Here is a 25,849-nt window from a genome sequence, read left to right on the forward strand (position 1 = left end):
AGTGATCAAGTATAGAGCCACAGTCCAATTGCTGAAACAGATTTTGTTTGCTTGCTTGCTTTGTATGTATATACGTATATATGTGTGTGTATTCTTCTGTTCTGATTGTTTGAAATCTCTTTGTAAGGAAGGGACATGTTTCTAAGGAAGATACAAAGCCTCATCATTGGATTGTAGAAATAACCAAAGCAGTATCACATTTTCAACTTGAGGAAATTATTGAATATTTTTACTGTTCCACTGATAGATTATATTTGCAATGTTCGTGTTCATTGGTTGATATGTTTTTCTGAAAACCTTAGCTTTCCCAGATTGACTTTAGCATTTATAAAACAAACTGCATAAATTATTACTAGTATATATATATGAATATATAATCATTTGGGTATAGTAGCTGGAAGTTTCGAAAGTTGTCTGTAGTTATCCTCGTTCTCTTTGATTTACGAAGTGTTACTTACATCAGTAAAGCAACTGACACCGGCTACTTGGCCAAATATGTGAACACAGAGCTAATGCGCGCGCGCTTTCTATTCACATATTTGGCCAAGTAGTCTTGGGATTCAATTGAAGCTGCATTAGTTATTGTGGCAGCAGTTGTGGAGTGTTTGTAGGTTGTGTTTAAATTTAATATACAAGTATTCGAAGTTTGAAAGTGTTTCGGTACCAAAAACACTACATAAAAAAATGTTGCCCGTCAAATCATAAAGATCCCATGTTTATAAATAAAGCTCAGTTATGTGTGTGTGTATAACTAACATTAAAATTAATCGTTTCAAACATACAAGTCCAGTAATTTTCCAAAAGGAATCTCAGTCGCCTATTTAATCTGCTACTTGTGGTCAGTACTTGTTTTCTCCTCACCAGAAAGAGGGAAAGGCAAAACTCGACTCCCGTGGGATTTAAGCTCAGATTGCAAAGGGACATAACTATTAGATTCCGAAAATTTTTGCTTTAAACGAAGGTAGAGAATAATTAAATAAACAATAAAGAAGCAAAATAAAAACTAGGTACTACTAAAGCAGCGCGGACCCGAACGCGCAGTCGCGCGTCCGCGCTAGCTAGTCTTGAGTGGTCGATCTTAACCCTAACCCTGTCCCTAACCCTAACCCTAACCCTATCCCTAACCCGCGTGTGCAAATGAATACGTGTTTAGGGTTAGGGTTAGGGTTAGGATCGACCACTCACGACTAGCTAGCGTGGACGCGCGACTGCGCGTTCGGGTCCGCGCTGCTTTAGTAGTACCTAAAAACTAAAGGTTTAGATGCACCAGGGGGGAAAAAAAGAGTAAATAATGACATTACAGCGAGGAGTGGTGATTACAATTGAGTTCCAAAACGATTGGAAAACGGAATAGAACGAGATGGAAACGAAATATCCGCTATTTATATATGTCATATGGTATATCCTTTCTGTCACTTGAACTTACTTAAAATAGTAAATTACCAGTTAATAAATTTTAATGCCACGTCACAACTAGGAATTCGTCTCTTACACCCCCCCCCACTTTTAAAAATTGCCCCATTTACTGTGAGTGCACTATAGGATGTGACACACGCATTTCAGCGCGCGCACGCACACACAGAGGATTTTCTAAGTTGTAGATTTGCATCCTAGAATTAAACTTCCTGTAAAGCACTATTTCTTTCTTTAGATGGCTGCATGTGATACGAAATACGTCAATCGACTAAATGGTAATTGTTTAATGAATAGTCCCAGGTGATCTCAGATAAGGCTGGTATATGATCGAGATTGTTTCGAATATTGACCACCCTCACTTATTCTAGTTTTTGTTAGACAATATATCTAGGTCTACATTATTTAAGGTGTTTTTTTTTTGGTTTTGTTTTTAAAGATTGTAAGTAATATGAGAGCTAATGGAATATTCAGTTACTGTTTTTAGCAGGTCAAGCGTAGAAGCTTCCTCTTTGACTCACGACCATTAATTTAACTATTAAGTTACTAGATGTCGGTTAGAAAGTAGTATAAATGTGAATAATCTCTCTGAACATTCGTTTCAGCCAGTTTTAAACTGTAATATCATACTTCCTACTCTTACTGCTCATGTATTGAAATAGTAATATATTAAGTTTAACGATATGTTAAAAAATAAAGCTCTAGCTTTCTGAGAATATTTTCTTTTTTTCTCTCGTGCGTAAAAGCAAACTTACTTTTAATAAAAAAAATTGTTTATTGAATCTATAATTTTCAAAACAACAAATGTCTGGAACCGGAGAAGTAAGGGAGGTAACTCTATGTTTTAAGCTGGGATTCTCTACTCCTCGTTCCGTTCAACACTGTCAGCAGCCAGCAAGGTCACTGAGACATTTTTTTTTTTTTTTTCATCTGGAGCCAGTGCACTCCGTTCATTAGAATTGATTTTGCAATAAAAAAAATCTCAGACAAAACAACTGGCAAAGGAAATCCTTTTAAGTAAAAGGAGGAGGGGATGATGACTTCAGATCCTTTTTTTTTTAATGAGTGTTGCTGTTAGTAATACATCAGGCCAGCAAAAGGATTGGGGTGGGGGAGGAAAAGAGTGGAGTTTAGGAAAGAGACATTAAAAGGGTTTCGCTTTTGCTTTATGTGTGTTGTTTAGCTTTAAGTGCAGGTTGAAATGTTTTTTTATTAATATTTTGAAGCCTTGTAACCAAACACTACACGTGTTTTGTTGTTTTAGTGTTATTGTCTTTTTCGTCAGGATAATAATATTTTCCAAACAATTTCAAAACTATATTTTATTCAGCATCATTATTAAATTAATCAATGAAATTTTAAAGATAAACTTGTAATTGAAATGAAAAGCAAAAAATATTTAAAATCTGGAACTTATTGCTTGTCTGATATTTGTTTATTTTATTTATTTAGATGGGATACGAAGAATGTATATATTAGTAATTCATTGAATTTAAAATAATTTCGGCTCTAGTGAGGGTGGGTAGGCATTCAATCACCAAAGTTTTCTGGGAAGGAAAATGTTCTGATGTGTAAAAAAAAAAAAAAAAAAAAGAAAAGAAAAAAAAAAGGGAAAATCTAGTGGGATCTCATCCGTCTCATGGTTTTCGAGAGTATAAATGGCATGTGTAATTTTTTTTTTTTTTGCACAAGATTCAGGCTCAGATTTTTTGGGAATGAGAAATGTAATGATATTCATGCCTTTTCCAAGACATTTGTAAACAATGGTGTTCTTTGAAATGACTGGAGCTGATATTAAAGGAAGATAGCGATTATACTCACTTTAGAAGTCAACAATAGACAAAACATTTCACTATTAGGGATTTGCCATTCTGTTATCGTTGGATCAGGCATGAAACTTGAGATTTTTTTCTTCTTTTTATTAGTTTCACTATTAAGTGGCCTGCTCTTGAACATTGAGACTTCAGTTGCTGAATCATGGACTCAGTTCATCTCGATTTTGCTCCTATAGTTTTGATTAGAAGAGACATTGTCAAATTCTTGAAGGCAGTGCTCCAGCATAGCTGCAGCCTAATGACTGTAACAAATAAAAGAAATACACACACACACACACACACACACACACACAAACATATATACATGCATACATACAAGCATACACAAACACACACACACATGACAGGCTTCTTTCAGTTTCTATCTACCAAATCCTCCCAGTAGAAGATATTTGCTTAAAAAGTCATTTAGTAGGGCTGAACTCAAAACCATGCTGTTGGGAAGCAAATTTTATACATGTATTTGTATAAAGCCTCAGTATTTTATCATAGACTTTTCCATATACATATACATGGGTTAGACAGAATTTAACAAGGCACATTTTCTGTCACCTGTCTATGATATCCACTTGCAAGGCTTTGGTCGTTCAGGGCTTTTATAGAAGACACTTGCCTAATGTGCAATGTAGTGGGACTGAATCCAAAACCATGTATTTGGGAAGCAAACTTCTTAACCACACAACCATGCCCTGTGCACACACACACACACACACACAAACACATAAAATCAATGGCATATCCTGCATGAATGTAAGGCATGCTGTGCATGCCTAAGATATATAAATGATTGTAAATAATAAATCCTATTTTAACATATGTCTTTCATTTTTATGAGAGGTAGCTGGAGAGAGAGCACATAAATACTCTATGTATACAGCATCAATTATATGGCTTTGATATTTAAAATTCCAAGCTCTGTCTAAAGCATTAAGAGTCTGCTCCAATATAAATATATGTCTGATAAAAGGCACAGACGTTTGTGTTTGTCTGTTTGTGTGAATGGATACATACATACATACATACATACATACATACATACATATATATATATATATATATATATATATATATATATATATATATATATTGATAGTTATTTGTGGGTAGTAAGAGCTCAATACTTTCAGTGACTAATAGTTTCGATTCAAGCATGTGCTGCTGCACAGGATGAAATTACAAATTACTGTGAGCTATTGAAATTTTGCAATATCCACTAAAATATGTGTGTATGTAGTGTGGTGTGTGTGCATATATATATATATGTATATATATGCAATTCCTACATGTATTTATGCACTACAAACACACACACACACACACACACACATATATAAGTATGTATGTGTATGAGAGAGAGAGATAATTTAACATATAATATTGTATATATGTAATATAATGCATACATTTATATATGCTGGACACTCGACATTTACTAGTTTAATTCAGTTTAAAATATAATGATTCAAATGGATTATATTTCTTCATTCTCAGTCTCATGAGCCATTTGTTTTGCGTGGATAACCTTAAATGAGCAGAAGCTAAAGAAGAGAAAGAAGAGAATATTTGGTATTCATTCTTTACCAAATAGTTCAATGACCTTTCCTGTGTTATTGTACATGTGTTGTTTTCTTTTATCTTGGAGGTTTATCTAAAAAGACTGGCCCACTTTAAACTTTTCATATTTAAATAATGTAAATAAACTTTACTTTTCATTGATTGTAAAATATAAACATTCCATTTTTTTTTTCTTTTCTAGATTTTTATAACTTTTAAAAGCAAACTTCATCAATTTAACGACACTCATCCGTTTGAAAATCTCTTTATTTTTTTTTTTAATCATTAGCATTTTTTGTGTATATGTGTGTATGTTTTTTTGCTGTAGAAGTGAATATGAATTATTAATAACCAAATAAATTATATCATGAAAACAGGTTCATCTTCTGCTTAGTAGTAGTTGTTATTATTATTATTATTATTATTATTATTATTATTATTATTATTATTATTATCATTATCATTATCATTATTATTATTATTATTATTATTATTATTGTTATTATTATTATTATAATAAAAATCTAACCTTCTACATCACATCGTTTTTCTTTAATGTCTGACAAATGGTTTCCTGCTCTTTGCTTTGTGCTCCAGATTATTGCTGTGCTATCTTTTGATTATTCAGCCATGTATAATGAAATGGCCTCAACTCATTATACTGTATTATTATTATCATCATCATCATCATCATCATCATAGGTTTTTTTTTTTAAATTCTTATCCACCTCCACTCTCTTGGAGAGTATTATTTTATAGAAACACACTCTCTAAAATAAATTTGTCTTGTATTTTAATGTTTTCTTTCTTATCACTCTCTTCCCTTTTTCTTTTAAACCATCTTTCCTTGTTTCTTTCTCTTCTTTTTTATCCTTTCTCTCCCACACTTTCTCTTCTTATTTCTCATTTTCTCCCTCCTTGCTTTTTTCATATTTGTTTGCTTATTTTTCTTTCTCATCTCCTTTTCATCTATTTTGCTTCCCCCCCCCCCCCCAACCTTCTCAAATCATCATCCTCTCATACTCACAGACAAACTGATATTATGCATTTTATTAAACTGCTCATACAGGAGCAAATAAATAAATAAATAAATAAAAAATATCAAAATCTAAATTAAACCCAACCAAATCGAACCGGAAGGGTAAAATAAACCCTGTACAAAAATAGAGTATATCTTTGCTAATAAAGACAGTTTTTATTGTTTAAAAAATTTTTTTTAATTTTTTTGTTTTGTGGAAAAATCACTTCTAGATAATATTGTGCATAAAGAGATAAAGATTGCCCAACATAGCTTCATGTAATCTCTTTGGAATTTCAAGCTTTAAAATCTGATAGCCATCTTAGTGTGGGGTTTGAAGATAACAAGCAAACCCGATAGAGAAAAGAGTCTGACTGTGACTATTTTATCTTTCTGTAACAAAAGATGCTAGTTTTTTCCCCTCCTCTTCTTGCAATCTCTATAATTAGTGAGGCTGGGGAATGAAGTAGTACTTTTCTTTTTCGTAGTGTAGTATATAGCTAGGGAAGTAGAAGGTTTTTCCTTTCTTTCTTTCTTTCTTTCTCTATATATTTATTTGTTTGTTTATTTAGTTTTCTTTTGACTAAGTATGTGTACCACAATTGAACTATTCTTTTTTTTCATTTCTTTTCTTTGTTTTGTTTTGTTAAATAATTGGCTACCTTGAAGTTAACAGTTGTTGTCTGCATTGTTTTAAATATGAATCTTACTTGGCAAATTGTTGTATTGTTGGCAAAGTCCTTGAGTTAAACAGTTGGAAACTTTGTTCTAGAAATCTCTGCATAGCTTCTAAGTCAGTTGCTGTTGTATTAACTGAGTTACTACTTGTGTACATTGTATTAGATATCTACAACATATCTTAGAATCAGTTGTTAGATTTCTAAACTGACTTATTGCTTTCTTATTGTATAGATTGTAAGGCAGTGAATTGGTTGAATCAGAACATTGGATAAAATACTTTGAAAGTATTCATTCCAGCTCTCTGAGTTCATATCTCACTGATGTCCACTTGGATTTTGGAGCTGACTCTTTTTCTTTCTTTCTTTCTTTCTTTCTTTCTTTCTTTCTTTCTTTCTTTGTTTCTTTCTTCCTCTCTCTCTCTCTCTCTCTCTCTCACACACACACACACACACACACACACACACACACACACACACACACACACAGAAATTAGCTGCTGTTAGGCCTTGAGTAGGATGAGCTCTTTTAAGTTTAAAATGTCAAAGACAAACTTTAGGGCACACCAGCACCCATTCAACAGCATGAAGAGTTAAGGAGTTGTGATAGTGATGCCTTCCTTTACAAGGCCAGTTTTTTCATAGGGGAGTACTGTGATCAGTAAGTTATGATGATGATTTGTTTTTAATATATTTTTACTAAGACCAATTGAAGGAATAAAGGAATAGCAAGAATAAAGGAATAGCAGGATTTGACTAAAGGTTTAAAAATAAAATAATGAACTTATTGTATACAGTGCTCAGATGCACTACAAGAGCACTGTTTTAAAACAGTTACATCAGTATTTTTAGGTAGTTAATCCATGTTTCTGCACATTCAAGTCAATATATTGTTGAGTTAGTTGTATACAATATCACTACAGTATAAACATTTATTTTGCTTAGCTTCTAATTTTACATAACATAGGTGATAAAGGCTTTCTTTTTTATCAGCAGCATAGTAGATGCGTACTTATTGTATTGGATACTAGTAATTGGTGTATTAGATATTAGCTGTATTTGTTGTATAGGATATCAGCATTGCACAGCAGAATGTTGCATTGATATTTTTACACAATCTAGTTGATATCAGAATTACATGCCATTGTTTTATATATTGTAAAGTGAATGGTTAATGATAAGAGACAGTATAGGATTGGAAGCACCATTTTGGTGGGGGCTGAGCAGTGCAAACTAATGAAACATTTGTCTGTTATATACAATCATGGTTCTCCACACTTCCTTTTAACAGATACAGCTTTTATTGAATTGAGCCATTAACATTTCGTATGTTTGTTAATGACAACATTTCTGCAGAAGATGTGATATGAATCAACAACTTTTTGACTGGGAGATCAGCATCCAAAGAACTTAGTTAACCTTGATTTTAAACAAGGCTTAGAAGCACATTATATTATTGAATTATTAGTTGCATGCATTATATATATATATATATATATATATATATATATATATATATATATATATATATATATATATAAATAAAAACAAACAGTAAATGAGTATATGCATATATACGTACAGGTATGTGCATACCGACATCCACCTGTATGTATAGGTGCATATCTGGGTACAGGACATTGCAAACAAAACGTAGACGAGAAAACACACAAGCCACATAGAGAACATTCTTCTTCATCAGCTACCCCCGTTTTAACACCGGCATTTCGAAGAGCTGGGTAGGACGCATCGTTAAAACGGCTCTTCCCATGGACCGCAAATTAAATTTGTATACACAAATTAAACCTTGCCATGGAGGAATGTAGTGGCGGACAAAAAACAAGACAGGAAAACAAACAGAAAAGGCTTTACGGCCAGACGGGAAAAATTATGTGTGTATGAACGCTGTGTATATATATATACATATATATACACAAAAAATTATATATATATATATATATACATACACAAAAAATTTTATATATATAAAAAAATTTTTTCAGAATGAGATAAAAAACCAAGTCTGTGAAGATTTTAGAACATTTATAAATAGAAGGTCTTACGATTGAATATGATATATTGTAAAGCCACCTTTAGTATATATATATATATATATATATATATATATATATATATATATATATATATATATATATATATATATAGGCTTGTTTGTGTATGTATGTGTTCAGAGATAAATAGTACTGCTCTTTGTGGGATTGCAGACAGCAGACAATATTCTGTGATCAGTAAGTTGAAATCAAGCATTACATTGTGGGAATTGATATATGGAGCTTGAAGCTTAGAAGCTTTGCCGGTTGCTTTTTTGGGAAGGAAATACACAGCAGGGAAGAGGTGTTTCAGGGCAGCAATTCTTTGAAAAAAAAATAATAACGTGCTATATACTTGATTGCTTAGTGTTAAGATGAGAAACACTGTGGTTGATGTTATAGCAAGTTGTAAGAGTTCATTATAGTTGTAACAGAGGTAGGGAGAGAACTTAGTATAGCAATGGGTCTTTTTTATCTTTATTATTTTAGATATCAGCAAAGCTTTGCTGGTTGATAAACTGTTACATTGTTATAAACATGAGTCATATTCTTTGTATTAACTGTCTTCAGCACAATCATGTTGGAAAGGTATTTTACTTAGTTAATAGTTGCTAACATAATTTTAAACATAAATCTAGTCTAGCTGGCAACTTGTTACGTTTTTGTCAGAGAAACTAATATCTCTAACCTGTTCTTGGATCTAAACAAGATTAAAGAAATTGAAGATTATAAAACCATGTTTCATTTAATGAAAGCAAAGCTCGTCTTGATTACTTTCTTATTTGAGAGAAAGGAAATACCTTTCTCTCTAGCCAACCAACTGGAAAACATTAAAGTTGTTTTTTGTTATATAAAATATCAGACTTGGGGTGTTGGGTGGGGTGAAAAACAAAAAGGCCTTTATCCTCACCATTTTAAAGTTGAGCTTCAAATAAGAAATTACTCTGTTCTTAGGCACAATGTAGGTATCTTGTAAAAAGACACCTACATGATCTCAGGTTCTGTCTCACTGCATGGTTGGTCAAGTGTCTTCTACTCTAGCTCTGGGCTAACCAAAGTCTTGTGAGTAGATTTTGTAGGTGGAAACTGAAAGAAGCCCATCGTATGTGTATGTGTGTGTGTATTACTGTCTCCTCGTCTTGACTTCATATGATAGTTGTAAACGAGTATCACTGTCATGCAAATGATGTTTTTCATTTCCAATATTCTGAGAAAACACATCAGGTCATAGGGAAATATTTCTTTACTTAGAAACAGGTGAGGACTGGTGACAAGAAGGGTATCTATGTGTAGAAAATCTGCTTCAATGAAATTTCATCCAACCCCTGCAAACATAGAAAAGTGGAAGATGATAGCTTAGTTATGCTTTGTTTTATTTAGATATTTTAACATAGTTGAGTAAAAATATCCATTATAAATATTGAATAAATTTGAATGAAGTCACCAGAGAATTTTGCTTATTTCATTTCAATATTGTTATCCCTAATATTCAATATCAATATCCTGATAGCTTAAAAGAAAAAAAGTATTGAAATATTTTGTAAATACTTCAATAATTTGTCTTAAATGTTCAACCAAAAAAAAAAGGATAGTTTTTATTTTACTGTGTGTATGAGTGTCTTTTTATGTTTGTCTCACTTTAGCTTTTGTGTTATTATCTGTTCCATCTCTGTTTCCTTGCTTCTCTCACACGTCAGCAATATACTATTGTTTTAAAAGTTATTGTGAAGCTGCAGTGTTTTTAAGGCTAGTTGAATGGGGCAAGAGGAAGATGGTAGTGGCAGTGGTGAATAGTTTTTCTTTCTCATTTTCCCCCTTTTTGTTTTTTTATTATTATCATATATTTCCTTATTTGTTTATTTTCCTTTATTCCTATTTTTGAAATCCATCTTTCCTCTGCATTTGTATTTTTCTGCTGACAGAAACATTCTTGTTTTGATTCTCTGATTCAGAATACCAGAGATACCGGCTGATGTACAGATTGGATTTCTGCAATATGTTGCTATTGATTCTTAGATGTTGTTGTCTGCCACTAAGCTGTCCCTGCACCACCATATGCAATGCCCCTTACCCTCCTTTTCCCTCCAGGTGCTGACTGAACCACTTAGATATGTGAAATTATTAGTGTGTGTGTGTGTGTCTGTGTTTTGCTGCTGTTGTAGAACAGATTATGGATGTGTTTCATGGCGAAAAAATTGTTCTTGGGATATTTAAGTTATATTCAGTTTTGTATTAAGGAATGCAGTCAACACACACACTCTCTCTGTCTCTCTCTTCAGAGAGAGAGATAAATATATGTAGATAGATAGAGAGACAGCATGGACAGCTTTCATCATAACTCTTTAATGAATGGTATATTTAAGAGATAAGCATAATTTTCCTTCTTCTTTTAATAACTGGTGATCTACTTCAACAACTCAAAGCTTTGATAGATGTAAATTTATATTTGAAAATCATTAATGATTATAATTTTCTACTCTATTAATTTTATCCATTCAGTGTATATTTACAATATTTATATCTATATTATCGATTTTAGTTTGTTTGATTCCTTCAGTGTCAGAATGTCATCAAGTGTCAAAAATGTACACAATTCCAGACTGGATCCTGAGAAGAAACCTTTATTTTTAAATTTTATTTTTAAGCCTGTGGCTTAGTGCACAAGGGAATTTAAATTTACTTCAGTTAGTCTAGAAATAAATGTTGCTAATTTGAATTCGGTCTAGGAGGATGTTTATCCAGGAATGAGTCACAAATGATGATAAAAAATTGCAATATGATGTAGAAATATAATAATAATAAATATTGTAAATATACACTTTAAGGAGGAAATTAATGGTTACAGGATAATGAAATCCGAGTTTATAACAACCCTTTTTAAACATTTAGATATTTAAAAACAGTTTTTGGATATTTAAAAATGATTTAGCAAATTTGTTTTTCTCCCACATTTTTTTCTATGTCATCTCTTATCTTTTACTTGTCTCATTCAGTATACAGAGGCCATACTGGGGCACCACACTTCAAGTATATACTTGAACAAATTGACCTCAGAACCTATGTTCTTTTTTTTTTCCTTTTTAAGACTAGTACTTATTCTCTCATCTCTTTTGCTGAACTCTTAAGTTACACAGACATAAACAAACCGACACCAGTTCTCAAGTAGAGCTTCACACACACACACATGATGGGCTTCTTCCAGTTTCTGTCTACCAAATCCACACACAAGGCATTGGTAGGCCTGGGACTATAGTAGAAGACACTAGCCCAAGGTGCCACACAGTAGGTCTGAGCCTGCAACCAAATGGTTGCAAATCAAGCATCTTTACCACACAACTACACCTGCATCATGGTAGAATTTTTTGTTGTTGCATTGTATATATATATATATATATATATATGCGCAGGAGTGGCTGTGTGGTAAGTAGCTTGCTTACCAACCACATGGTTCTGGGTTCAGTACCACTGTGTGGCACCTTGGGCAAGTGTCTTCTACTATAGCCTCGGGCCGATCAAAGCCTTGTGAGTGGATTTGGTAGATGGAAACTGAAAGAAGCCCGTCGTATATATGTATATATATATATATATATGTATGTGTGTTTGTGTGTCTGTATTTGTCCCCCCACCATCGCTTGACAACCGATGCTGGTGTGTTTACGTCCCCATAACTTAGCGGTTCGGCAAAAAAAGACCGATAGAATAAGTACTAGGCTTACAAAGAATAAGTCCAGGGGTCGATTTGCTCGACTAAAGGCGGTGCTCCAGCATGGCCACAGTCAAATGACTGAAACAAGTAAAAGAGTATATATATATATATATATATATATATATATATATATATATATATATATATATATATATATATATATTTATTTCATTTGATAGTTAAACAATTTAAATTTCATTTATGTTTTTGTTTATTAGCTACAATGCCAAATTCTCACTAATAATGGCCAATCAGCACAATAAAACAATTGTCCCAAGTAGTCGGTGTAAAATATAGAAAAGTTTTTCTGTTATCTTTCAGAATTTAGAATCCATTATTGAATCAATTGATCAGCTGTGTTAGTATTTGGTTCACATCTCTTTTCCTCTTTCCATCTTTGCCTTCCTCTACTCACTATTCATCGATTTTTCAGTCACTTCAGTGCTTTGCTGCCAACTCACCTATCTCCTCACCCAGTATCTGGTGTTATGCAGCTATATAAACTGCAGCAAGAATAGTTCAGTTCCTTGCTCAAGGATACGTGCAATGCTGGTAATGAAATAAGAACCTATGACCCCTGAACAGTAACAGGTCGATATCCTGTAGACTCTATCCCATATTCATCTCTCTAGATATGTTACTATGTAACCACTCACATAATGATTCTGGGTAGTTTGATGATTTCTCTGTAACTTACTGGTTAGTGTACAATGCATACTACATACTGACATCAGCTGGTCATTAGCATTAGTATTGGTTTTCCTCACTTGTAACATTCTCTGTAGCTTAACAAATAAATAAATAAATAATAATTTTTTTTTTTTTTTTAATGGTCAGATTGAACTGAAGATAGATTTCTGCTGGGATTTTCATTGTCCTTAGAAATCTATTTTAAATCTTTGAGGCTTTGTGGGTATAGGCATAAAACTATCAGCTATTGAAACATTGAGCTGAGGGAGCCTCTACACATGGTCGCTCTACCTGCCAGAAACAGCAGCTAAATCACCTTCAAATTGCTCCCCACTGTCTCAAAAATTAAAGGACACATTGATTGTTATAGTCCTAAATACATTATGTCTGGTGGTGGTCATGACTAGAATGCTTGTGATCATGAACCACAATAACCTGAGTTCATATACTATCACAAGCACTTCATTTTTGCTTATTTAGCTCAACAAATGAAAGAATACGGTAATCCCTTGACTATTGCAGGCGTTATGTTCCAAAACTCCCCACAGTAGGTGAAAATCCGTGAAGTAGAAACAGTATTGTACTATATATTTTTTTTATTATTTTTATAATTTGTATATATTTTATTATAAATGCAAAACAACACCACACACTCACCTCCCGAGTTTCATTTTCCATACAGTATGTGCAATTCTCTGTTTGCTCATCTGCAGTACACTATATATTTTCTTTTAATATATTTTAATTAATGTTATACAGTGCAGTATGTACTGTATTTCTATTTATTAATTTATAGGCATAAAAATGCTTATTTTACCACAGAAATAATTAAAATCTAAAAAAATATAAATATCTATCAGCCATAGAAACCCGCGATATGCCGAGGATTCTGCAGTATAAATTTACATATATTAGGCAGAAAAATCCACGCTTTACCAAGGGCATAATAGGCGAACCGTGATGTGGCAAGTGACTATTGTATATCCTTTCTGGGTAGAGTGATTTATGACATAGACCAGGGGTTCTCAAACTGTGGTCCGCGGACCACAGGGGGTCCGTGGACAGCAAATACTTTTTATGGGCAATTTGATTTTATATATGGTTTTTAATTGAAATCTTTTAATTGGCAATAAACCTATTTGTTAAATACTGTTAAATAAATAAATGTAAAAATATGAATTATTTTAAGCAAATATTTATATATAAATTTCATAAGCGTTTATAAGGGTTATAAGGTAAAGCCTGAAATATAAAGGTGTCCGCAAATCAATAAGTTTGAAAACCCCTGACATAGACTACCTTCCCGTACAATTGAACTTTTGTCTCTTGCTTAACCTTATGGAAATTTGAACAAAGTGTTAATCTTCTGAACTTCTTCAAAACATTCTGTTCATAAGAATGTTTTACTTGTTTCAGTCATGAGACTGCGGCCATACTGGGGCACCGCCTTGAGGAATTTTAGTCGAATGAATCAACCCAAGTACTTGTTTTTTTTTTTTAAAGCCTGGTAGTTATTCTGTCAGTCTCTCTTGCCAAACTGCTAAGTTATGTAGACATAAACACACCAGCATCTGTTGTCAAGCATGATGGTGGGGGGACAAATACACACATACAATAGGCTTCTTTCAGTTTCCATCTCCCAAATCCACTAACAAGGTTTTGGTTGGCCCAAGGCTACAGTAGAAGACACATGGTGCCGTGCAGTGGAACTGAACCTGGAACCATGTGGTTGGGAAGCAAACTTCTTACCACACAGCCACATTTGTCCCATTTGTTTCCCTCACATGGCTACATTCTTTTATTTATTTGTTTCTCAAATCTTTCTTTGATAGTTTATGTACCTACATGTTTTTGATTTCTAGATTACACCAGCCATCTGAGTTTACAATCTGTTGACAAAAGAGACCTTTAAAATTCTGTGTTGATTTGAGAGACCTTTTAAATCACAATGCCAAGGGTTCCAACATAATTATTGAACTGCTGCAACATGTTGCTTCTAGGCTATTGATTCTCACTTGTTTCACTATTTTACTGTCTTTGCAATGATAGATATATTTTTGAAGAACACTTGTCAACCATTTGGCATTTTATGTGGTTTGTAGGAACATTTGTTTGTGTAGTTTATTTAATATATGGCATGGCTGTATAGTTTAATAGTTTGCTTCCCAACCACATAATTTCAGGTTCAGCCCCACCGCATGAAACATTGAGCAAGTGTCTTCTACTATTGCCTCAGGCCAACCAAAGCCTTGTGAGTGGATTTGGTTTGTGTGTGTGTGTGTGTGTTTGTGTCTACATGTTTTGACAACATGTGGTAGTTGCTGATGAGTTTTTCACTGTCATACAAGCAGTGTCATATTGGGTTGGCAAGAAATTCATTTCGTTTGTCGTAAATTACAATTTTTTTGAGTGACTTTTGTCAATGTTATGATTTTTTCCTTTTGACATTTGATAGCCATTACTTTTAGCTTACTTTAGAAGCAAATTGTGCATAATTTTGTTTACAGTTGTTAGTTCAATGTCAATTTTAACATGGAGTGTAAAAACAAAACATTTTCGCCATAATTTGCTGTTTCATTTCCATAAAGGCAAGAAAGCTGCTGAGACTCAGGAAGAGATATGTGAAGTTTATGGTGTTAATTGCTTAACAGAACATACATGTCAGAAATGGTTTAAGAAATTCCATTCTGGAAATTTTTCACTCAATGATGACCAACGTTCTGGTCAACTTACTGAAGTTGATGATGACCAAATCAAAGCCATGATTGAATCTGATAGTCATATAACTGTGCGTGAAATTACAGATAGGTTATATGTGTCACAAACAACAATTGAAAATCGCTTAAAATGTCTTGTACTTGTTAAGAAGCTCGATATTTGGGTTCCACATAAATTGAAAGAGATTCACTTAACACAACGAATCAATATTTGCGATATACATCTCAAACGCAATAAAATTTACCTTTTTTTAAAAATGAATCATCACTGGTAATGGAAAGTGGATTGTCTACAAAAGCATCAGTTGAAAACAATCTTAGTCCAAGCGTAATGAACGAGCACAAACCACATCGAAAGCTGAATTGCATCCAAAAAAGGTCATGCTGTCAATTTGATGGGATTATAAAGGTGTTGTGTATTTTGGATTGCTTTGATTTGGTCATCATCAACTTCAGTAGGTTGACCAGAACATTGGTCATCATTGCATGAAAAATCTCCAGAACCATAAACTTCACATATCTCTTTGTGAGCCTCAGCAGCTTTCTTGCCTTTATGGAAATAAAAAAAGCAATATATAGTGAAAATGTTTGTTTTTACACTCCATGTTAAAATCGACACTGAACAAACAACCAATGAAACTGGAGGAAGCAATCAGCGAAAAACAGCCAGAATTGAAAAATCGTAAAGGAATGGTGTTCCACCATGACAACACTAGACCACACACGTCTTTGCTAACTCGTGAAAAATTATTGGAGCATGTTTGGAAAGTGATGTCACATCCACCATATAGCCCTGACCTTGCACCATCAGGTTACCATTTATTTTGAAGTTTGCAAAATTCTTTGAATGGTAAAACTTTCAATAATGATGATGACCTGCAGTCGCACTTGCTTCAGTTTTTTTATGATAAGGATCAGAAGTTCTATGAGTGCGGAATCATGAAGTTGCCAGAAAGATGGCAAAAGGTCATCAAACAAAATGGAAAATATATAATTGATTAAAGTCCATTCTTTGTGTGAAAAAATGACTTTTATTTCACACTAAAAAGCTGAAATTACTTTCTTGCCAACCCAATGTTTCCAATATTCTGTGAGACCATGTCTGGTCATGAGAGATATTATTGTGCTTAGAAACCAATGAGGGCTGGTGACAGAGAGGACATCCAGCTGGAGAGACTCTGCCTCAACATATTCCATCTGGCCCATTTAAGCATGGAAATCTAGATGTTAAACAACGATGATGATGATGAAGATTGGGAGCACTGAAATTAAGGAGGATTTATGATGGCAGTTCCATCATCATCATCATCATCATCATCATCATCATTTAATATCCACTTTTCCATGCTTGCTTGGACTGGTCAGAAATTGTTGAGGTGGATTTTCAATGGTTGGATGCGCTTCCTGTCACCTAGCAAGGTAAAGTACCTTGTGAAGAGAAATTAGATCTATCACATGCAGTCAAGTACACTGTAATACACACACATACAATAGGCTTCTGTTAGATTTCAAATCCACTCCCAAGGCTTGTTTTGGTCATCCTGAAAGTATAATAGAAGACACTTGCCCAAGGTACCACTCAGTAGGATTGAATTGGAGGTTATACAGGTGAGAAGCAAACTTCTTAGCAGACAACCATGCCTATGCTTATTATTTCTTTGGAAAAAAAAGCAAAAAAAAAAGCAAATGTAATAGTTAAGGCTCAGAAAAGGAAGTTGGGTAAAAAAAAAAAAAAAGAGAGGAATAGTTGGAGAAAACATTTTGTAGATATTTTCTGTGAAGATAATATGTATAAAAATGTGAAAAATGTGAATTATGATGCATGGCTTGAACTATAGTGACTATCTCCACATTAATTTGTTTCAAAATTCTCTCAAATTTGACCAGTTATATTCAGAAACATCAATAAAATTGCAATTAAGTTTAATTTACTTTAAATATGAAGATTATGATCTTTCTTTTTTCTTTCTTTTTTTTTCATATAAAGTCATAAAAATTTTGCTCCAGATTTGTTTGTTAATAAACATTAAAAAAATGCTAAGAATTATCTAGAAAAATTTCTGAGAAATATCAACACCATTAAAATAAATTAGAACTGAAGAACTGAAAAAAAACTTAAGCTTAATGTTAGGAGGACTTCTTATTTGAGAAATGTGTAACTAGGTACATTCTAGATTGCTTTAGTAACTCCTGTTTCTCTTGATCTGTTAAAGTTGCTGTTTTAAGAACTTATTCCCTTATTATTTCCAACCATTTGTTTGCACATTCTCTGCATTATCCTACACTAAAAGGTTACTCATACTATTGAAAAAAGAAAAAGCTGTACTGTTTCTTTGTCATCGGTATGTTGCCAGATTATAACTTGGCAGTGGGGTGGAAAGAATTGGCAGGAAGCTCAGGCAGATTTATTGCTTTACTACCACACTTTATTGCTGATAAATATGTATGTATGTGTTATGCATAGAAACACAATAAACCAGCTTAGCTTCATGTGGAATTTACAATTGGTAGTGAAGTTTGGGATAAGTTTCAGAAATTGGATAAGTTGACAGCCTAATTAAAACTACAAATGCATCATATCTTGTCAAAATAAATTTTACTTATTTCATTTTCCTTCTTTTAATATACTTTTAAGTTTCTACAATAACAGAATCTTACATCTCATACTGCAATAAGACAATTTCTATATGGTTACTTGACCTGTAGAAATAGCTAAATCTTGCTCAAATTGCAGTCTACTGTTTTAAAAAATGGAAAAGCATCTGTAGATGAAATATATTATTTTAGGGGGTTGGGAAGACAGAAAGAAAAGGGATAGTCACAGCTCTGCTTATTCAAGGCTGATCTAAGATTAAACAACAGCAAATGAATTTATGTTGCTCTGTTTACTTTCATCAAATTGTCAATATTTTCCTTTTTGGTTATAAAACCAAACGTTTGGTGGTTTATTCCTTTAACTGCTTTCTGACATTGGACTGTGAACTTGCTGGGACAATCCTTCAAGGCTTTTTTAGTAGATCATTAGCAGCTCCCATACTTATTTCAGTTGCATTATCTCATAGCTTTGAGATTTCAATAATGTGGTTGTTTATTTTTAGAATGACATTGTAGGATAGGTGTGAGAGTTTGAACATAAACCAGGTAGAATATTCAGGTCAAATATGGCCAGTTTAAATGTTAAAGGGTTATTATATCTTTCTTTCTATCTATCTATCTATCTATCTATCTATCTATCTATCTATTTATCTATCACCATTTGTCTATGTTACCATTACAACACAGGTATCTTACTATTAAGTTTGTTGTGTCAAACTCATAAACATGAGCACACACACACACATTTCTGTCTACCAAATTCCATTCACAATATATTGCTTGACCTGAGTATTTTTCTTGTCCATTCCATCCAACCATTGTTAGTCTATTACTAGATGAAGGCTCAGCATACCATTGCCCCTACTTACTTTTACTGATTGCAGGCCTATCTGTCCAAGCTGGTCAAGTGTGGTTGAACAGAATGCTTCCTTGATCAGAGATCAATTAGCCCAGATCATCAGCACCTTATAGTGAAAAAAAATAAAAAAAATACCAATTAGACTTGGAGGTTGGATTTACTGCAGCACCTCAAAAATTTCAAGTTCAAAACCTCTTAGAAATGTAACCCCTGATCAATTGTGTTATCCAAGAAAAATTATTATATTCCAATCATTGAGTGCCAGTTCTTTTAAAACTGGTTCTCAACCTGAGTCCATATGACCCCTAAGGGTCCATATATAATTTTTGGGGGTCCATACAAACAAAATAATAAATTGGGGATCTATGGTAGTATTTTAAGGGTCTGTTAGTAAATTTTGCTGTAGATGTGTTTATTACAAGAAACAACTTAGTTTGTTTCTCTAACATTTTCCATGGGTCAGTTTACACAAGTGAATGTGTGAAAAGCAAAAAAAAGTAATTTTGAAAGAAGTATTTAATAAAACTAGTTTTAAACATCAAATGGTTATAGGGGTTCACTAGAGTAAAATGGGAATCAAAGGGGTCATTAGATAAAAAAATGGTTGAGAACTACTGTTTTAAAACATCATTGGTGTCACTGGGGGTATGTTTGCATTGTCTTAGAGACAATCATCTAGGGTCATAGACTGGTGGAACTGTTTGAGTGTTGGGGAGAACTGCTTTGTGGTATCTGTTTGAGATGTTTCGGATGCTGACAGTAATGGCTGTGACAACATTTGTGCGAGACTGCATTGGCCTAAATTGGCAGCTTTTCTCACGGTCAATCATCAGTGGTATGGAGAGAGAGAGTGGGGAGGCTTGCATATATACATAGGCAGCTGCTAGTCTTCCTTGAAAAATCTTGCCCAGGCTTGTACATACATGTGCAGAGGAATAGTCAGTTTTGACTGATGAAGGCACTAGATCATCATCACCAGCAGTAGCTTTCCATTCCTGCCATACAAGCATTAGGTTAGATGGGCTCAAAATACATCTCTCTTGAGTCTCAGGCATACATCATCTTCATCATGATACTCTTATATCATTGAAGATTACTATCTTTCTTTCAACTAGTATGATGGATTACAATTTATTTACTTATTTTGTGTTTTCTTTTGTTGTTGTTGTTGTTGCTTGTTTTGCTTCCTTATTTTCCTCCCATGTTCTGTATTTGTTTCTTTGTATTGCAAATCTAGTTAGTTTATTATACAAAGTGCAGCAGTACAGACCTCCTTAATCAGAAGTGCTGTTTATATTGTTTACTGGAGAAGAGCAGGGCAGGTGGGGGTTGGCAATATCAAGCAACAACAACAGCAAAAAAAAAAAAAAAAAAACAATGTAAAAATAATAAATCAATATAAAAAATAAACAGACATAAACAGATTTGATAAAATGGAAAAAAGAACAACAAAAAACTACCATATGAAGAAGGGTCAAGTTTTGTGATGTGATATTGATTTATTTCATTGATAACTGATTTCCGTCAGTTGTTGTTGTGATGGTAATTATTATTATTATTATTATTATTATTATTATTATTATTGTGTTTTGCTTGGATGTCAAGCATTCTGATGATGTTCAGATAATGTTGCTGATAACCTTTTGAAAGTTTATTTCTTAAAAGCAACTGCAAAATACCAGTTCTTTTATTTATTTTTTTTTGTTTTGTTTTACATTAAAAAATTTTTTTTTCTATTAATATTTTCCTTTTATCTTTCATTGTGTGTATGTATGAATGAATAAGTGTGTGTGTGTGTAAGTTGATGTTTGTACACGTTTTCTGAATTGTGCTTGGGATATAAGTAAAAGGTTAAGGCATATATTTTAATGTGGCTTTGTAAGCCCATCGTCATCACCACCTTGTCCATCTTATCACCACCACCACTATCATCATCATCATTACCACCACTACCACCACCATCATCATCATCACCACCACCACCACCATCATCACTTCTGCATGTAGTATCATTACCTCCATAATCATTATCATTATTATCGTCATTGTCGTCATTATCAAAACCATTTGTTATTTGTTGCACAGAAAGAGTTTAATAGACTCAAAACAGTATTTCCATAAACCTTTCCTAATTTATTTTAAATACTATTTGAGGAAGTTGATGGATAGTGTGTTCACACACACACACACACATACACATCAAAATAAGACAGCCTCATGTAAATGTGAGCACGTACATGCCCCTATTTCTATGGTAGTGCACACATGTGTTTCTTTCATATCCATGAATCTTATGATAGCAGAATTGGATGATTATTTTTGTTTTTTGTTGCAAAACAAAGTTTTACAACTGGAGTCTCATCCTACTACAAAACGCTCATTATCAAATAAGATATGAACCTGCTTTTACCTGCCAGGTAAACTATGCAAGCAGAGTTGGCACCTTGGGCAAGTATCTTCTACTATAGCCTCAGATCAACCAAAGCTTCGTGAGTGGATTTGGTTGACAGAAACTGAAAGAAGCTTGTCATATATATATATATATATATATATATATATATATATATATGTGTGTGTGTGTGTGTGTGTGTGTGTTTGTTTGTTTGTCCCCAACCACCGCTGGACAACTGGTGTTGGTGTGTTTACACCCCTGTAACTCAGCAGTTTGGCAAAAGAGACCAATAGAATAAGTACCTAGCTTAAAGACAAAAGTTCTGAGGTCAATTCGTTCAACTAAAATTTCTTCAATGTGGTGCCCCAGCATGGCCATAGTCTAATGACTGAGACAAGTAAAAGGTGTGTGTGTGTGGTCACTTCAACCATGTAACCACGCACGTGCTTTTCTTAGACTTTCTTCTTTCTCTGGACCTTTCCTCTCTTCTCTTTCTGATGCTCAAAGCATTATACACCCTCTCTTTTTTTCCATCTTATACTGAGCATCAAGCTAATACATTCCATGTATACATCTTTCTGACTATTGTTGTTTTGTTATTTTTAATTTTCGATTTGCCTATATATATATATATATATATATATATATATATATATAGGCAAATCGAAAATTAAGTCTCTGCTAAAAATTACTATCATTATTATGGTGGCGAGCTAGCAGAATCATTAGCATGCAGGACAAAATGCTTAGTGGCATTTTGTCTGTCTTTACATTCTTATTTCAAATTCCGCCAAGGTCAACTTTGCCCATCATCCTTTTAGGGTTGACAAAATAAGCACCAGTCGAGCACTGGGGTTGATGTAATTGACTTATCCCCTCCTCCAAAATTGCTGGCCCTGTGCCAAAATTTGAAATCATCATCATCATTATTACTATTATTATTATTATTATTATTATTATTATTATTATTATTATTATTATTTATGGTTTCCTTTCATTATGACTTTATTTCCGCTGACTTAGTACTGGGCGTGGAGGCGCATTGGCCCAGTGGTTAGAGCAGCGGACTCTCGGTCATAGGATCGCGGTTTCGATTCCCAGACTGGGCGTTGTGAGTGTTTATTGAGCAAAAACACCTAAAGCTCCACAAGGCCCCGGCAGGGGATGGTGACGAACCCTGCTGTACTCTTCCACCACAACTTTCTCTCACTCTTACTTCCTGTTTCTGTTGTGCCTGTAATCCAAAGGGTCAGCCTTGTCACACTGTGTCACGCTGAATATCCCCGAGAACTGCGTTAAGGGTACACATGTCTGTGGAGTGCTCAGCCACTTGCATGCTAATTTCACAAGCAGGCTGTTCCGTTGATCGGATCAACTAGAACCCTCGATGTCGTAAGCGACGGAGTGCCAACGACAAGTACTGGGCATCCTCTGGAGTAGCAGGGGTAGCAAGAGCACTTTTGTTTTGCTATGCATGCTAAAATTATCACCACATTTATTCCATTTTAGATGGAGAGTGCTTTCTGTAGCATATGGGCTGTACACATCAAGGTTATCTTTTGTAGTTTACGGAGATTGGAGTTACCAGGGAGATGCTTAATATACTTCTCAGCTTCCTTCTTTATCATTCCTAATGCACCAATTACTACTAGTATTATCGAAGTACTAAGTTTCAACATTTTTGTGATTTCAATTTGCAGATCTTCATAATGAGAAAGCTTTTCATACTCCTTTCTTGAGACATTTTGATCTTGTGGGACAGACATATCTATTAACAGACAAGTTCCTCTGTTGTAGTCTTTGATTACAATGTCTGATTGATTGGAGTGGATTTTTCTGTCTATTTGTATTGGGAAGTTCCATAGGATGGTGACGCTCTCGCTACTTACTGCATCCTCTATTATAATAATAATAATAATAATAATTATTATTATTATTATTACTCAGTAGTTTTATTTTTATAATGTGCTTTCACTTCACTACCGAGCGCAGCTCTGTGTGCCTTGGGTATGTGCTGTGGTTTGCTGTGATGCTCTTATGGTTACTGTATTGAAAGTGTTTTGCATAGGATGTGTGCAGTACCCAGTAGTGAAATTTTCTGTATGTTATCTATATTTGTAAGTCCTGGTGTTTTTGTTATGTATTTGTCTGAATATTTTTTTTATTATACCTAAGGCACCTACTATGATAGGAATTGTTTCTGTTTTTAGATTCCACATTCGAGTTACCTCTATTTCCAGGTCTTTGTATTTTGAAAGTTTTTCCATTTCTTTTAGGGAAACACTTTCAAAATACAAAGACCTGGAAATTATTATTATTATTATTATTATTATCATCATTATGATGATGTTAAAAATTACTACTACTACTTTTTTGAAGCACATTTATTGTCTGTTTCTCTCAGTTTTGCTATTTCTTTTTCTCTTTTCAGATTACTGGATATTTTTGATTGTTGCCGACAACCGCTATAGACAGGACATTTAACTGGTGACCTGATAACTTCTGTCTTCCAAAGGAGATAAAAAAAATTTAAGGCCAGAGACTGAAGCCGCCTACTGCTGGAATGGAAAGGCCTTCCAGCAAAGGGCATACTTTAGCCTTAGATGGGCCTTTAACAAAGACAAACACTAGTAAAAATGAAGCTCTTGAAGAGAATGGTGAAGTAGTGACTAGTGAAGGGAATCTAGCTTATACTAACACCATACCCCCAATGACAGATGACATCTACACAATGAACCGGCCTGCTTATGAGCTGCAAGAATGTAGTCGAACTGTGAGGGTGCATGATAATCATCTTTCATTAATTGGTCATCACATTATGGAAAGTCGTCCCACTTTTAATGGAAACCTTCAAGATCGGAATCATCGATCAATGACACCAGATACTCATCACCAACCCTCTGGACATCAGTTGTTAGATAACCATTCTACTTACAATGATGGGGTGCAGGACCGTAGCCACCACTCTCTTACTGATAATGCTCAACACCACCAGTACCTAGGTCCTGTTCGTGCTACATATGAATCAGGTTCCGATCAGGTGCATTCAGTTAACAGTGACAGCCATCAAGTATTGACTAGCCGGCCTAATTATGAAACGCTTGTAGACAGAAGACACTCTCTGCCATCAGATAACCATAATCAGAAAATGATGGACCTTGATGAAGAATCAAATAAAGCTCTTTTACTGAATGCTAAGCAATATTCACTCACATCTAGCCTTATTGATCCTCAGATGATTAAATATGAATATCAAGATTTGTCAGGAAAGGGGTCAAACCAGAATGACAATTTAATATATAAAGATGCCTTTGTTGGAGCCTATGATAAGATGTTGTCACGCTCTTTAGAAAGTCAGGTACTGAATCAAAATGGCATAGTGGATTCTATCTCCAATGAATTGTTCTCCTATCCAAAAGACTCGCGTATGTCACCAGAAGAGGTGGCGTTATCAAATAAAATGTTGGTGTCATCACCTTCCATGATGGCGAGACAGGGACATAATGTTGGAATTGGAGATGCAGATGGAAGTAAATTGACAGTTTATCCAGATGAAAATTTAGGTAGAATGGATACTGCTATAAAAATGTGAGTCCTGCTTTTATATTTTTATTATTGTGCTTTGACTTGCTTTAACAAAATTGTTTCCTAACTTTTATAGTAGGCATCACTATGAATTTTTGAAAATATGTAAATCTAACTTCCACTCTACCTTTCCTTGGAGAGCATCCAAAGAAACATTTGTGAAACTTGGATGAATATTTTAGGAAATATGACAATTGGAATGGTCAGCAAATTGGTTGAAATCTTGCCCAATTAAGTCTAAGTGAATAATTAACCATATTTGTGATGTCATATCTTTGAAACTGAGGTGATAATCATACACAAATTAATAGTGTCCATAGCAGTTGCCTGTGTTTTTTTTGTTTGTTTTTTTTGTGTTGCTGGTTCTTGAAAACGAAATTTTTGTTTCAGCAATTTTAAAAAATATTTACGTGAAACCTATTTTTTTTGCATGTAACAACCAGCTGATTTCACAGGGTTTTCAGACCTTATTAAATCTCAAAGTTCAAGCCAGAAGGGGCACATTTGTAGTAGGTACAGAACTAAATAAATCACGAGATTTTGGAACAAGACACCATTTCAATAAAATTTTAATGGACTTTTAAAAGTGGCTATTAATGGTAGAGTTTTGGATCAGGATGCTCACATAAGTTGGATTTTCTCCATTTTGATGAGGATTTTTCTAATTGTTTTTTACATCACAACTTTGAAAATGATGGTGGGAAGCTTTTTATGAAAAAAAACTTTTGAAAATTTATGATTCCCCCCTTCCCCTTCA

At 33.9% G+C, this 25,849-nt stretch overlaps 1 protein-coding gene across 2 annotated transcripts in view; it reads left to right on the forward strand.

Moving 5' to 3' along the window:
- Window positions 1-25,849, forward strand: part of LOC106878243 (uncharacterized) — a 332,130-nt gene that overhangs the window by 127,956 nt on the left and 178,325 nt on the right. For both annotated transcript variants that reach the window (XM_052966399.2, XM_089349101.1), the window contains exon 3: window positions 23,939-25,095. In XM_052966399.2, the coding sequence (XP_052822359.1) occupies window positions 24,071-25,095 (1,025 nt within the window). In that variant the 5' untranslated portion in view covers window positions 23,939-24,070. The remainder of the gene's footprint in view (window positions 1-23,938; window positions 25,096-25,849) is intronic.

The sequence above is a fragment of the Octopus bimaculoides genome, chromosome 3 (assembly GCF_046866305.1).
Source record: "Octopus bimaculoides isolate indiv1 chromosome 3, ASM4686630v1, whole genome shotgun sequence".
In the NCBI taxonomy this organism is placed as follows: Eukaryota; Metazoa; Mollusca; class Cephalopoda; order Octopoda; family Octopodidae; genus Octopus; species Octopus bimaculoides.